This window comes from Euleptes europaea, chromosome 4 (assembly GCF_029931775.1).
Source record: "Euleptes europaea isolate rEulEur1 chromosome 4, rEulEur1.hap1, whole genome shotgun sequence".
Classification (NCBI taxonomy): domain Eukaryota; kingdom Metazoa; phylum Chordata; class Lepidosauria; order Squamata; family Sphaerodactylidae; genus Euleptes; species Euleptes europaea.
In genome coordinates this window covers 11,314,376-11,329,519 of record NC_079315.1, presented here as the reverse complement: position 1 = coordinate 11,329,519, position 15,144 = coordinate 11,314,376, and the positions used below count along the sequence as shown (strand labels likewise).

The following is a 15,144-nucleotide window of genomic DNA, read 5'->3' as shown; positions in this document are numbered from 1 at the left end:
TTTCACACATACCCCACTTCCAGCGCAGGCTGGCGGGACAAGAGCAGAGGCAATTAGGAGGTTATTTCCAAGTGTTTGAAACTAATAACAAGTCAGTAAGATTTGCCTACGTGGCTGCTTTTGGGGTGGGGAGAGGGTAGGTTGCTTAAATACAAACTCCAGAACCAGCCAAAACTTGGAAGCAGGAGATACAAGGGTGGGGGATGTCAAGAAACTCATGGGGAATCATTCCTGCGTCCCGTCCCCCCCCCAAAAAACACTAAAGGGGAAGGAACAGATGTAGGGAGATCAATGAAAGGAAGGGAAAGAGTTAAGAGGGAAGAGAACCAAGTCAAATCACGGTGTTACTCATTCATGGACAAAGTCCCTGACATTTCCCTTGGCCAGATACTCTTTGCAAAGAGTATAGAACGCTGCTGCAAGACAGTTAGTCAATTTAAATCTTAAGGGGGTGTGGGCAGGAAGCTAGTTTTCGACTCGTGGAAGGTCCAAAGTGACGTTTGGTAGGGGCTTCGCCATCAGAGTTTCACTGTCTGTACCTGAGCAGAAAAGGTGGGAAGAGAAGGAGAGAGACAACAGAAATCAGAAGGTGGGGAAAGGGAACAGAAAAGAAACGCAGAAGGAACAAGAAAATTGAAAATTCAGCGTGGGAGGCCTGGTGACTTGGGCCTAGTGGTTAACTCTGGAAGGGCTGTACCGCTTCAGGTGGGTAGTTGTATAACAGAATGCTGCTCCAAGAGGGGGAAAAGTCCTCCCGCACAGGTAAGTTAGCAGATCAGCAAGAGCAGGCTATCCTCCCCTTATCTATGTTCATATATATATATTTAATTCCACCATGCGAGGCTCCACCTGTAATATGAAGTGGTACAGCCCTGACACAAGTTAACACCAGCTTGAAGGAAGCCTGTGTTAAAATCCAGTTTTCAAGACTGTTGAGTGTCTTCTGCCACCGGAGTCACATTAACTTTTTTTCTTTTCTTTTTTTTTAATATATATATATATATCCTAAGCGCTATTTGCCAATTCCCATGAGTTCAGATACCTCATTTCAAACATTGTACAAGCACACTGTCTTCCTTTCACCTCGCGGTTCGCACCCTGCCATTCCCAGGATTGTGGTTCTGCACCCAATAGGTTTTCTTCTTCCTCAACAGCCTCCCAAAGTTATAATTCCAAAGAGCCGAAGGGAGAAGCAGTGCCAAGTCCGTCCATCCGGTCCCACGCCACTGAGACAGAACCCCAATTTCCTCTTAAGTAAGCCGTGCTGGACTCACGAGACTACCTTTCAAGGGTGTCGTTAAGCTAGGCAGAAATCTGTAGTCGGTCTACCTGAGCTACAGAAAATCTGCCTCAAGTGAAGTGAAGAAAAGGTCCTTTTGGGGGGAAAAAATGGCATGGGATGTTTAGTAAAAGCAGCAGTTCTATAGCCTGGGATATTCTCTATGGTTCAATTCTGCCCAGAAAGAGCTCTGAACCCTTTGGGACAGCACCCAGAGCTGTATGGGCCCTTGGCCTTTTTATATTGCCCATAAGGAGCACGGAGTGACATGCGTGGAGTTCTCCGACTGCTTCCCATCCAAGGACTACATGAGACACCAACATGAGAGACCGTCCTATGAGGAAAGGTAGAAGGAGCTGGGTATGTTTAGCCTGAAGAGGAGAAGACCGAGAGGGGATATGATAGCCATCTTCAAGTACTTGAAGGGCTGACATATAGAGGAGGGTGCCGAGTTGTTTTCTGTTGCCCCAGAAGGTTGGACCAGAACCAATGGGTTGAAATTAAATCAAAAGAGTTTCCGTCTAGACATTAGGAAGAATTTTCTAACAGAGCGGATCCTCAATGGAACAGGCTTCCTTGGGAGGTGGTAAATGCTCCTTCCCTGCAGGTTTTTAAGAAGAGGTTAGATGGTCATCTGTCAGCAATGCTGATTCTATGACCTTAAGCAGATGATGAGAGGGAGGGCATCTTGGCCATCTTCTGGGCATGTAGTAGGGGTCACTGGGTGTGTGTGTGTGTGTGGGGTAGTTATGAATTTCCTGCATTGTGCAGGGGGTTGGACTAGATGACCCTGGTGGTCCCTTCCAACTCTATGATTCTATGCTTAGCTTCTGACGTGGCGTGGCACCAGGAACCAGCAAATTAATCCATACATCATAGGTTTTCCCCTCTCAATTTTATTTTGTTTTACAAAAGCCTCCCTCCAAACAAAAACTTCCAGTCCCCCTCACAAATAAACTTCGTTCCCAATTCCCCATACGTTTGCCTCACAGATGGGGAAAAAACCACCCCAAAAAACCAGCACACTACCCTCCTTCCAAAAAACTCAGCGCTCTACTTAGTCACATTTAGTCAGGTTTGCTGGAAACGCACTTAATATCTCCCACCGTACTAGCAGCACCAGTTCTGAAGCGCAGTTTTCAACTGTGGTGTGTGTGTGAGAGGGGCGCATGTTTACATGAGCTGCTTTCCCCCTATATCTGGGTTTGCGTGTGACAAGGAGACCTAGAAAGCAAGAACCACAAACGCGCGCTGACATAAAGTCATGTCATACTGGAAAAGCGGCCCTCAACAGCCACCCCGGCTGCTCCTCTGAGGAGCACGGGAAGAATATCGGGGCGGGGCAGTCCTATTCTGGCACAGCATGTGCATGAGGGGCAACCGTTAAGACTTACAAGAACATGAAGGTAGAATTGGGGGTGACCGCGTCGCACCCCCCCTTAAGTCTGCTCTGGATTCACCAGTCGTACCGGCGGGACTGTCTGGTCGGTGACTCCTCCGGCCCCTGGATCGCGAGACGGGTCCCCTCGGCCCGGCGGCCGTTGCTTCCCTCGTGACGCCGGTAATCGAGTCCTCTCTGCGCCCGGAAGCGGGTCGTCTCTCGCCTCCACTCGTCGTCGAAGGCGGCCGCATCGCCTGGAGGGGGGGGGGAACAGGGAAGGGGGCAGTTGAGCAGGGCCGGAAGCGGAGGCAAGGGGCAGGCGGCAAATGTGACCCCGCAAGAGGGAGGCGAGGAGGGACACTCACTTTCGTCCAGGTTGATGTAGTCTTGCCTCTCCTCCTGGTCCCCCGTGCGATGGTTCCGCGAGCGCTGCATGATGTGTGCCCTTTCCCGGATGTGGTGCCCGATAGACATCTGCTCCAGCCCGCTGTCCGAGTCTCGCACAGTCCGCCTCGTCTCCCGGATCTGGGGGCAGGAGGAAAGGATCACCGCTGCGGATAAATTATGGGGTTCCTAGAAGCTTAATAAAGCCCCGTGGCGCAGAGAGGTAAGGTGCAGTACTGCAGTCAAAAGCTCTGCTCATGACCTGAGTTCGATCCCTAGGGAAGTTGATTTCAGGTAGCCGGCTCAAGGTTGACTCAGCCTTCCATTCTTCCCACGTCGGTAAAATGAGCACCCAGCTTGCTGGGGGTAAAGGGAAGATGACTGGGGAAGGCACTGGCAAGCCACCCCGTAAACAGTCTGCCTAGTGAACGTCGGGATGTGATACCACCCCACGGGTCAGTAATGACCCGGTTTTAACCTAAGCGGTTACAACGCTTAGGCTGTTTATCTTGGAAAGAAGGCGGCTAAGGGGAGACATGATAGAGGTCCATAAAATCATGCATGGCATGGAGAGAGTGGACATCTTTTCTCCCTCTCTCATAATACTAGAACACAGGGTCATCTGCTGAAGCTGGAGGGTGAGAGATTCAAAACAGATAAAAGGAAGGATTTCTTCACACAGGTAAAAAAGGTAAAGGTCCCCTGTGCAAGCACCAGGTCATTCCTGACCCATGGAGTGACATCACATCCCGACATTTACTAGGCAGTCTTTGTTTGCGGGGTGGTTTGCCAGTGCCTTCCCCAGTCATCTTCCCTTTATCCCCAGCAAGCTGGGTACTCATTTGACCGACTTCAGAAGGATGGAAGGCGGAGTCAACCTTGAGCCGGCTACCTGAAACCAACTTCCGTCGGGACCGAACTCAGATCATGAGCAGACCTTGGACTGCAGTACTGCAGCTTACAACTCTGCGCCACGGGGCTCCTATTTTCTTCACACAACGCATAGTTAAATTGTGGAACTCCCTGCCCCAGGATGTGGTGATGGCTACCAACTTGGAAGGCTTGAAGAGGGGAGTGGACATGTTCATGGAGGAGAGGGATATTCATAGCTTCTAGTTAAAAAGGATACTAGTCATGATGCATACCTATTATCTCTAGGATCAGAGGAGCATGCCGAATATAATGGGTGCTGTGGAACACAGGCAGGATGGTGCTGCTGTAGTCGTCTTGCTTGTGGGCTTCCTAGAGGTTGGCCACTGTGTGAACAGACTGCTGGACTTGATGGGCCTTGGTCTGATCCAGCATGGCCTTTCTGATGTTCTTATGTTCAGGGGGCTACCTTTACAAGCTTGATAAAGCTCTTTAACCTTCCTCTGATCGTCTGCAGTTTTGCCGGGAGTCTTTTCAGTCTAGAACCCTCCAAGGAGCTCAGTATGTGGTCCCCCCCTTTATTCTCAAAACACCCCTATGAGGTAGGATAGATTGAGACTGAGACGCTGCCCCAGGCTAGCCAAAGAGCTTCAAAGTCACAATGGGGACGCGAACCCACAGCCAACACTTTCACCGCTACGCCAGCCGGACTCTCTGATTCCCCTCCTCCATTCATATTAGCACAATTCTCATCACTGCTGTCCATTTCTCCACAGGATTAGTCCCATACTAGGATACCAGGAACGCCTCTAGCCCTGAACCATATTTATCAGCATTAAGGACCCAAAAGACCAAGAAAAAAGGAACATCCTAGGCCAAAGGTTATCCAATCTAAAAATTATTAAGTACAAAATATGTGTATATTTATTTCAGGATTAAATCTAATACCACATAGAGCACATATAGGGCCCTGCAAGAGCCTACCAAATTGACATGCTCATTTAACACAATAAGATCTAAAATTACACCATTAGACTCTGACGATACACATTTCAGCCATACAGCCACTGCTTAAACCACTGGAGAAGGCTGCATGGCCAAAACACGTATGGTCAGTCTAATGGTGTTAAATGAGCATGTAAATTTGGTAGGTTCTTGCAGGGCCCTATACGTGTTATATATGGTATTAGAACACACGGAGCTGCCTTATACTGAACCAGACCATCATTCCATCCAAGTCAATCTTGTCTACTCAGACTCAGGCAGAGGTCTTTCACATCACCTACTGGCCTAGTCCCTTTAACTGGAGATGCTGGGGATTGAACCTGGGACCTTCTGCATGCCAAGCAGATGCTCTACCACTGAGCCACGGCCCCTCCCTAGATTTTATCCTGGACAAAAAAATACACGTATTTTGCATTTACATAATTTTTAGATTGTATAACCTTTGGCCCTGGATATTTATTTGTTTTTTCTTGACTTTTTGGGTACTTAATTCTGTTGTTTTGGGTTAAGTTTTCCCCCCCTTTGTTGTTGGTGTACCATATCTATCGGCCCCTCAAGAACCCTCAGAAAGACCAGCCCTCCTTGCTGCCAGTTTTGCTTACTTACGTGGTTTATACCCTGCCTTTCTCCCCATGGGGACCCAAAGCGGCATCCACTTTTTCCTGTCCTCTGTTCTGTCCTCACAACCACCCTGCGAGGTAGGTCAGGCTGAATGTGCGTGACTGGCCCAAGGCCACCCAGCGAGCTCTCAAGGAAGGCCCACTAGGTCACAGTCAGGACACCTGAACCACAGTGGGTTTCGCCAGAAAATGCCACATTGTTTTCTCACCCCGCCAGGTGCAGAGCGTGTCTCTGATGTCTCCTGATAAACTTTGGGCCCTTCTCCCAGATTCGAGTACGATATGACGGTCGAGGAGGTAAACGTCTGGCAGTTCGCTCCGCTGGTCATGTGCTCCTGGAAGCGTGCAAAGGAGTAAAGGAAAATGAAAAGAGCAACCAAAATGATCAGGGGGGCCCAGAGCAACGGCCCTAAGAGCAGCGGTTAAAATGCTTAGGGCTGTTTATCTTGGAAAGAAGGCGGTTAAGGGGAGACATGGTAGAGGTCTATAAAATTATGCATGGTATGGAGAGAGTGGGCAAGGAGAAGCTTTTCTCCCTCTCGCGTAATACCAGAAGGTGGGGTCATCTGCTGAAGCTGGAGGGTGAGAGATTCAAAACAGATAATTTCTTCACACAATGCGTAGTTAAATTGTGGAACTCCCTGCCCCAGGATGTGGTGATGGCTGCCAACTTGGAAGGCTTGAAGAGGGGAGTGGACATGCTCATGGAGGAGAGGGCTATTCGTGGCTACTAGTAAAAATTGATACTAGTCATGATGCATACCTATTATCTCTAGGATCAGAGGAGCATGCCTGTTATATTAGGTGCTGTGGAACACAGGCAGGACAATGGCAGCCATCACCATATCCTGGGGCAGGGAGTTCCACAATTTAAGAAATAATGGAAAGACTCCTGTTATCTAATCTCCCTCCTTTCTGTCTCCACAATGCAGAGAGCCTGCCCAGAGGACTACGGCCAATGAGAGGGTTTGGGGGATGGAGATGCAAACCAAGAGAACTTACCATGTTTCCAATCATGTCATTCATCATACCGAACATGTCCATAAAGCCACCTGCCTGAAGGGAGGAGAGAGAGAGAAAGGTGAGACAGGGTAGAGTGACCAGCTGGCAAAGGCACAAAGCTACGGCATTCTAGCAAGACAAATCAAGTTTCTAGTCCTCTCACATGAGCCAGACTAGGCTGCTCTTCAAACCAGCACAGGTGCACAATACTGTAAATCCCAAGGAAGATTCAGGACTGCACCAGTTTTGGCCCCCTCCGCCCCCCACAGCAAGACAGAACGAGCGGCTGATCCAAGATTGGCCACTTAGGCCAAAAAGGGGATTTGAATTTGGCCCTCCCTGGTCCAAGTTCCAACTCTACAGCTCAGGGATTCCCGGTTCTGGTTCTCCAACCCCAGGGCTGTCAGTTCTCTTAAGGGGTATCACGAAATCCTCAAAAGAAAATGAATATTAAACTCACTTCTGTTTTTTTGAGGGGGGGGGGAAATGTATACGCCTTATATATTGAAACTGGATAAAGATCACACAAAACGACTAGTAAGACAAAGGGTAGAGGACCCTAAACAGCAACATGATATAGCAAGGACACCTGGCTTCATGTCATCTTTGAAAAACGGATATATACTGGCACCCCTCTCGTACCTCAGGGATTTAAATGTAAACAAATTCCGCAGACCTTTTACTCTAGCTAGACGTGCAGTACTACTGTCCGCCGCAATTGAAGGTAAATACAATAAGATTCCATTTGAGGCGAGAATTAGAATAATAGGATCATAGAGTTGGAAGGGACCACCAGGGTCATCTAGTCCAACTCCCTGCACAATGCAGGAAATTCACCACGACCTCCCCCCTCACACCCTCAGTGACCCCTACTACATGCCCAGAAGATCGTCAAGATGCCCTCCCTCTCATGAACTGGCTAAGGTCATAGAATCAGCATTGCTGACAGATGGCCATCTAACCTCTGCTTAAAAACCTCCAGGGAAGGAGAGCTCACCACATCTCGAGGAAGCCTGTTCTACTGAGGAACCGCTGTTAGAAAATTCTTCCTAATGTCTAGACGGAAACTCTTTTGATTTAATTTCAGCCAATTGTTTCTAGTCCAACCTTCTGGGACAACAGAAAACAACTCGGCACCCTCCTCTATTTGACAGACCTTCAAGTACTTGAAGATGGTTATCATATCACCTCTCAGTCTTCTCCTCTCCAGGCTAAACATACCCAGCTCCTTCAACCTTTCCTCATAGGACTTGGTCTCCAGACCCCTCACCAGCTTTGTTGCCCTCCTCTGGACACGTTCCAGCTTGTCTACATCTTTCTTAAATTGCGGTGCCCAAAACTGAACAGAGTACTTAGGTGAGGTCTAACCAGAGCAGAGTAAAGCGATACCATCACTTCGCGTGATCTGGACACTATACTTCTGTAGATACAGCCCAAGATCACATTTGCCTTTGTCCATGTGAACTTGGGGAAGCGGAGACTAGGGAGCCCATTTTCTTTAAATGTCCTATATATAATCAGCTTCAACTTGCTATTCTATCCCCATTATTAGTTAATTTACCTGGCCATTCTAATAAATATAGACTTGAAAAATAACTGACAGACAAAAACCCTTTAATTACTGGACAGGTTGCTAAATACTGTGTTGCGGCGATTAAAGCTCGAAGTAGGATAATAACTAAAGACGTAGGTAATGACGGGCTTGCTCTACTGAAGCCTAACAGCAAATGATTCTGATGACTGTTTTATGTGTAAGAAAGAGTCATAGAATCATAGAGTTGGAAGGAGCCATAGGGGCCATCTAGTCCAACACCCTGCACAATGCAGGCTCAGCCTAGAGCATCCCTGACAAATGTTCGTCCAGCTGCTGCTTGAAGACTGCCAGTGAGGGGGAGCTCACCACCTCCCTAGGCAGCTGATTCCACTGCTGAACTATTCTTACTGTAAACAAAATTTCCCCTAATATCCAGCCAGTACCTTTCCACCTGTGGCTTGATGTGGGTTCACTCTTAAGCTCGTAAAGTTCCCCTCCCACACGCAAGGACGTGGAGGAGGGAAAGGTCCAGGATGTGGCTTGATCCTCCAGCCAAGCCAAACCGAATTTTGTCCTCTGCCCCCATCTCTCTACAGCCTGGCATTTGAGAAGGTTTTGCCAAATACCTGCTGGGCCTGGCGTGTGCCCTAAAGACAAGCAATGCAATATTATTCCTCTGGTTCATTCTCTCCAACTAGCCTAACTAGTTCCCATTATCCAACTAGGCCACCTGCCCAACACCACAACACTCATGACCTCAATATCTCCCAAGTCAATCATCATCTGAGATGGCTTAAAAACCATTTTCGTGTAAACCTTTTTTCTGCTCTTTGACTTCCTCTTGTGTTGAAAGAGATGGTAAAGAAGACATGGCAGGAACTTTTTAATCACCAGGACCCTGTACCTCCTGCTCTGAGCTGGAGAAGAGCTGGTTCTTATATGCCAACTTTCTCTACCACTTAAGGAAGAATCAAACCAACTTACAATCACCTTCCCCTCCCCACCCTGTGAGGTAGGTGGGGCTGAGAGAGTGTGACTAGCCCAAGGTCACCCAGCTGGCTTCGTGGGCAGGAGTGGGGAATCAAACCCGGTTCCCCAGATTAGCCCCCGCCGCTCATGTGGAGGAGTGGGGAATCAAACCCGGTTCTCCAGATCAGAGTCCACCGCTCCAAACCATCGCTCTTAACCACTACACCATGCTGGCTCTCTGCATGCAAACTTTCCCGTAGGCAGACTTTTGACTTGTTAGTTTCCTCATTTCAGCATAAAGAAACTTTCCACCACAGAAGAAAACTGGGTTATTGTTCAGTGGAAAAGACCCCCCTCAATAGGATAGGTATGGAAGAGAAGGGGATTAAGGGCTTACCATTCCCAGCATCCCAAAAGGCGAAACAGCTCCTGCCTGTAAAAGGACAAAGGAATATCCTGCAATTAGAATTGTAATAAACATCAAAGATATTTTCTCTCTCACATATATACATTCTAAGGCAGGGGTGTCAAACATAAGGCCCAGGGTCCGGAGCCAGCCCCTTGAGACCTCTTACCCAACCCACGAGCATCCATCCCCCCTACTCTTAATTTGGGCTGGCAAGGCATGGCCCGACCAAGTGACATTTACGTCATATCCGGCCCTTGTAACAATTGAGTTTGACATCCCTGTTCTAAGGGGCTTATTTTTCAGCTCGGAGACTCTATGAGGAGAGAAGAGAGGACATCAACTGCCCTCGAATTTATTTGAGCCAAATGTAGCCCTGTGCAAACATACTAAGGAGCAAGTGTCAAGAGCTCAACGGGACTTCTACCCAGGCAGCTGTGCAGAGGAATGTGGCCCGAGCCAGGGAACCAGTGAGATTGTGGGCAAATCCTGCTTTGGTCCTAAGAAGAGCCTTGGAGGTGGCACAAGAGTTTACTGATAATTATGCATGGTGTGGAGAGAGTGGACAGGGAGAAGCTTTTCTCCCTCTCTCATAATACCAGAACACGGGGTCATCTGCTGAAGCTGGAAGATGAGAGATTCGAAACAGATAAAAGGAAGTATTTCTTCACACAAGGCATAGTTAAACTGTGGAGCACCCTGCCTCAGGATGTGGTGATGGCTGCCAACTTGGCTCTTGCTACTCCCATATTAGAGAGAGCCCTCAATGATTTCAAATAGAGAAAATTCTGTCTATGTACAGCAATATACAGCACTCCGCAAGATCCTATAAGGCCCCATATGTCAAAGTCTGTAACAGGTTGAAGAGGGGAGTGGACATGTTCATGGAGGAGAGGGCTATTCATGGCTACTAGTCAAAATAGAGACTAGTCATGATGCATACCTATTCTCTCCAGGATCAGAGGAGCAAGCCTATTATATCAGGTGCTGTGGAACACAGGCAGGATGGTGCTGCTGCAGCCGTCTTGTTTGTGGGCTTCCTAGGGGCACTTGGTTGGCCACTGTGTGAACAGACGGCTGGACTTGATGGGCCTTGGTCTGATCCAGCATGGCATGTCTTATGAATCGCCTAGCATGTACAACCACAACACTAACTAGTTCAACTTATAAATAAGCAGAAAACTGCCAAATAAAATCTGGCCATATATAAATTCAACAGAATTTCTCAAAAATGCAATTATCAGTTAAAAATTAAAAGTTAAGAGTCAAACCCAGCCAGCCAGCTTGGTGGTGGCAGAACGTGCCACCAAGTCACAGCTGACCTATGGCGGCCAGTAGGGTTTTCATTGCCTGCCTCTGTATCGGCTGAGAGTTCCGAGAGAACTGGCCCAAGGTCACCCAGCAGGCTTCGTGCGGAGTGGGGAATCGAACCCAGTTCTCCAGATTAGTCTGCTGCTCATGTGGAGGAGTGGGAAATCGAACCCCGTTATTTTCCAGATTAGAGACCACTACTCTTAACCACTCCACCACGAGGGCTCTCCAGCAAGCTTGAACACTATTTAATAGTGCATAGTGAAGGGCCCAAATAAAATGTGTCTCACATATTATGAAGATCATACAGAGGTGTCCAAAACATTCCATTTCTCTGAGAGCCAGCATGGAATAGTGATTAACAGCAGTGGTTTGGAGTGGTGGACTCTGATCTGGAGAACCAGGTTTGATTCCCCACTCCTCCACATCAGCAGGGGAGGCTAATCTGGTGAACTGGATTTGTTTCCCCACTCCTACACAGGAAACCAGCTGGGTGACCTTGGGCTAGTCACACTCTCTCTCTGCCCCACCTACCTCACAGGGTGTCTGTTGTGGGGAGGGGAAGGGAAGGTGATTGTAAGCCAGTTTGATTCTTCCTTAAATGGGAGAGAAAGTCAGCATACAAAAACCAACTGTTCTTCTTGTTAAATAGCCATGGTTTCCATCAAAAAAATGGAAGGGGAAAGTCCCAGATCCAGCCCAGATTTAGGGATGCTTGAATGCTCTGAAACCAATGAGTTTAATTCCTTGATTGTGGCCCACATATGTAAACCCAATAAGACAAAGATATTTGAAAAACTGGCTAAAATTGTAAGAGCTAAAAATGAGAGAGGCCTTTAAATAAACCTAGAAGCTAAAACCAGGCAGAGAGGTTGAAGGACGGTTAAAGGGAAACGGTGTGAGCTGAAGAGAGACAGGGGAACATCGCTGAAACAAAATGAATTCGGTGCATCACACTTCACTGCAGAAGAGGTTAGTGCGATACCCAGGAAGGACATCTAAAAAACTGTGTTAGGGATAAAATTTTATAACTGATCGACAAACCAAGTAAAACCCATCAGGGCCAGCTGAGATTAGCCTCAAGGTTGTTGAAGAACGTAAAGATGGAGTCGTTGGCATTTTATTAAGATGTGTTACACTATTTAAATCAGTCCTCTCGCCAGGGACTAGTAGACAGCTGATCTGATACCGGTTTTGAAAGAAAAGATGTGAGGGATCTCAAATAGTTAAAAGCCTAAATTCTGTGCTGGGTCAAATCAAGGAAAGCGTTATTAAGGCTAGGGTGCTGAAAAATAGAACAAGCCTGGCTGAATAAAAATCTGCACAACATCTACAGTGTTTTGTTTCAACAACTATTTGAACACATTCAAGAGTGAAGACTTTCTATTCCTTGGCTGCATCATCAACCAAAAGGGAGACTGAAGCCAAAAAATCAGAAGGAGATTGAGACTGGGAAGAACTGCAACTGGATGAAGAATGGGGAGCGAAGAGTCGGGGGGGGGGGAGTTTTCACAACCGAGGGACACAAGTCTCCCCCCACCCCAGCTCCATGATGAGACCAGTGCTATATCACTTTCTTCAACTAGTATATGAGTGGAGACCGAGGTAGCTGGGCACACGGACTACCCCAACATCCTCGAAATTGCGAGCAGATTTGTTAAGAGCTCAAAAGCGTCTCCCTAAATTGGATGAATGGGCAATCCTAAACAGAGCTAGGACCCTTCTCATTCCTTTGACCTGAATGGCCTTAGAAGGATGCAACCCTGTTTAGGATTGCACTGTTAGCTGCCCTTAGTCATGAGATAAACAGAACTGGTGAGGGGCTGATGGCTCAGTTTGTAGATGATCAGCTTGGCATGCAGAAGGTCCCAGGTTCAATCCCCGGCATCTCCAGTTCAAGGGACTAGGCCAGTAGGTGATGTGAAAGACCTTCTCTACCCGAGACCTTGGAGAGCCACTGCTGGTCTAAGTAGACTATACTGACTTTGACGGACCAAGGGTCTTATTCAGTATAAGGCAGCTTCATGTGTTCATGTGACCCAGCAGTCCAAATATAGCTGTGCCGTATTTATACCTATGCAACAGTATTATGATACTGCCTCTCTTTGTGTAGAGATTTTTTTTCCCAAGTCTTGACTGGAATACATTTGGAAACAGATCTTTTACCAAGTCCAATATTGGCCCATCTAGTCCAGTACTATGTACCCGGCCTGATCTCGGGCTGAGGTGCTCCCTACCCCTGCTGGCTAGGTCCATTCCACTGGGACTGAATATTCGAAAGCAAATGTATTTGTCATTCTACCGGGCGGAGACGTTTCCCCGCAGCGCACGTGAGTTGATGTTCTAAGCTGGGCTTTCAAGAGTGGCTCTCAGAGGTTTCCTGGGAAGTCATAAATTCCATTACTGTTGATAGAGAATTCAGAGTCCGCCCCCAGTCTAGCTGTGTGATTAGTTGTGCCTCTCTATTTTGGATCTCTAAAGTCTCAATTCTCGAACCAGAGGCCCCTTTCCAGACGTGTTGGTATTCCGCTTTCAGTTCCTTGATACCTTTTGCATTACCCGCAATTTGGACCTTGATTTCTGAAAGAGAGGTTCTTGTCTCTAACTTGAAGGTTTGCAAATCGTCTCTTCTACTCTCTAGACCCACCAGCTGTGCCGTCCCTTTATCAGCTAGTGCCTTTACGGCTGCGTTGGTCATTGTTTCAGATTCTAGAGACTCTTCTTCAGAGTCTTTGCCTCTTCTCTTGGAAACTTGTCGTTATCTGCTTTTTCCCCCTTCTCAACTGCATATGATGGAACAATTTTTTCCATACAATATTACACATTAACTGGTAAATTGGTATTTAATAAATATTTAAACAGCTGTGTAATTCATTGACAGTGCAATCCTAAGCAGAGATACATCCTAAGCACACTGTAAAATTATTCAGGGCAAAGAGCACCTTCACCACAATGAATGGACAAGGGTATGGGGTTTAACGGGGGGGGGGGGAGATGGTTGTAGGAGGATATGATATAAGAAGAGTTGGTTTTTACATGCTGATTTTCTCTCCCACTTAAGGAAGAATCAAACCGGCTTACAATTGCCTTCCCTTCCCCTCCCCACAACAGACACCCTGTGAGGTAGGTGGGGCTGAGAGAGTGTGACTGGCCCAAGGTCACCCAGCTGGCTTCGTGTGTAGGAGCAGGGAAACAAATCCATTTCACCAGATTAGCCTCCGCCGCTCACGTGGAGGAGTGGGGAATCAAACCTGGTTCTCCAGATCAGAATCCACCGCTCCAAACCACCGTTCTTAACCACTACATCCACTCTCAGCCAACAAGACAACTCTTGTGGTCTTAATTCTGGCGCGCCTCCTTGCTTTCCACACTGGGAAGTAATGCCCACCACACAAGCCCCCTTTGGTCATGCTGACGCACGTTTTGGGGCCCCATGCGAGCGCTCCCAACCACACCAAAACACTGAATCTGCCCCACAGCCCCCCATTACCTGCATCCTGCGGCTCGCCTGGCGAGTTGCAGGCAGGGTCCCGTTACCAATGCTGAGGAAGGGGGCATAACCAAAGCCCCCTGAGAGCACACGGTTCACGTGCTGGTGGTGAATGGCGAGGGGGTCCCTGCAAGAGGGTCAGAAGAGCGTTAGATCTTTCACCCTAAAAAACACTCTCGATTCAGTGCTCCCCTCCCGAGCGTCACGCAGGTTTTGGGGACCGTACTCACATCACAAACATTGGATCTTCTGGCTCCCCATCTCTCATGAACCGGAACATAATTTCCTCGGTTGCAGGATGGGCTGTCCAGAACAGAAAGAAGCAAGCTACAGATTACAAAGTTCAGGCCCGCCTCAAATGCAGAAAGTTTTCCTTAACTCTCTTTGTCAACAGAAAAACGGCCCAGCTCCCATTCATCGCAGTCAACAACCACCATTGCTGATTACCCATAGCAACTATATATTTTATACATTGGAAGTTTGTAAATAAATAAAAGACGACGACGAGTTGGTTTTTACATGCTCACTTTCTCTACCAATGAAAGGAGACTCAAACTGGATTATAATCGCCTTCCCTTCCCCACAACAGACACCCTGTGAGGTAGGTGGGGCTGAGAGAGCTGTGACTGGCCCGAGGGTCACCCAGCTGGCTTCGTGCGCAGGAGTGGGTAAACCGACCCGGTTCACCAGATTAGCCTCCGCCGCTCATGTGGAGGAGTGGGGAATCGAACCCGGTTCTCCAGATCAGAGTCCGCTGCTCCAAACCACCTCTCTTAACCACACTATGCTGGCTCTCAAATGCAAGAACAATCCTCCAGTTCCCTAACTTGCAGCCCCCTTTCCACACTAGGAAGTACCCCCCAAAAGTGCTAGGAGGCCATTTAGTATAAAGC

At 47.9% G+C, this 15,144-nt stretch overlaps 1 protein-coding gene across 2 annotated transcripts; it reads right to left on the bottom strand.

The window, feature by feature from the left end:
- Nucleotides 1-252: 252 nt before the first annotated feature.
- On the bottom strand, nt 253-14,551 carry MLF2 (myeloid leukemia factor 2). 2 transcript variants are annotated; one of them, XM_056848176.1, is made up of 8 exons: nt 14,482-14,551; nt 14,252-14,378; nt 9,442-9,477; nt 6,542-6,595; nt 5,749-5,874; nt 3,026-3,185; nt 2,670-2,914; nt 253-533 (listed from the first exon to the last, which is right to left on the bottom strand). In XM_056848176.1, exons 1-7 carry the CDS (start codon nt 14,529-14,531, stop codon nt 2,736-2,738), a joined length of 732 nt encoding a protein of 243 aa, XP_056704154.1. In that variant the 5' UTR covers nt 14,532-14,551; the 3' UTR covers nt 253-533; nt 2,670-2,735. The 2 variants fall into 2 exon arrangements, with proteins under 2 accessions (XP_056704154.1, XP_056704155.1); XM_056848177.1 differs by having other exon boundaries at nt 253-539; nt 2,674-2,914; nt 14,482-14,548.
- Between the last annotated feature and the right edge of the window lie 593 nt (nt 14,552-15,144).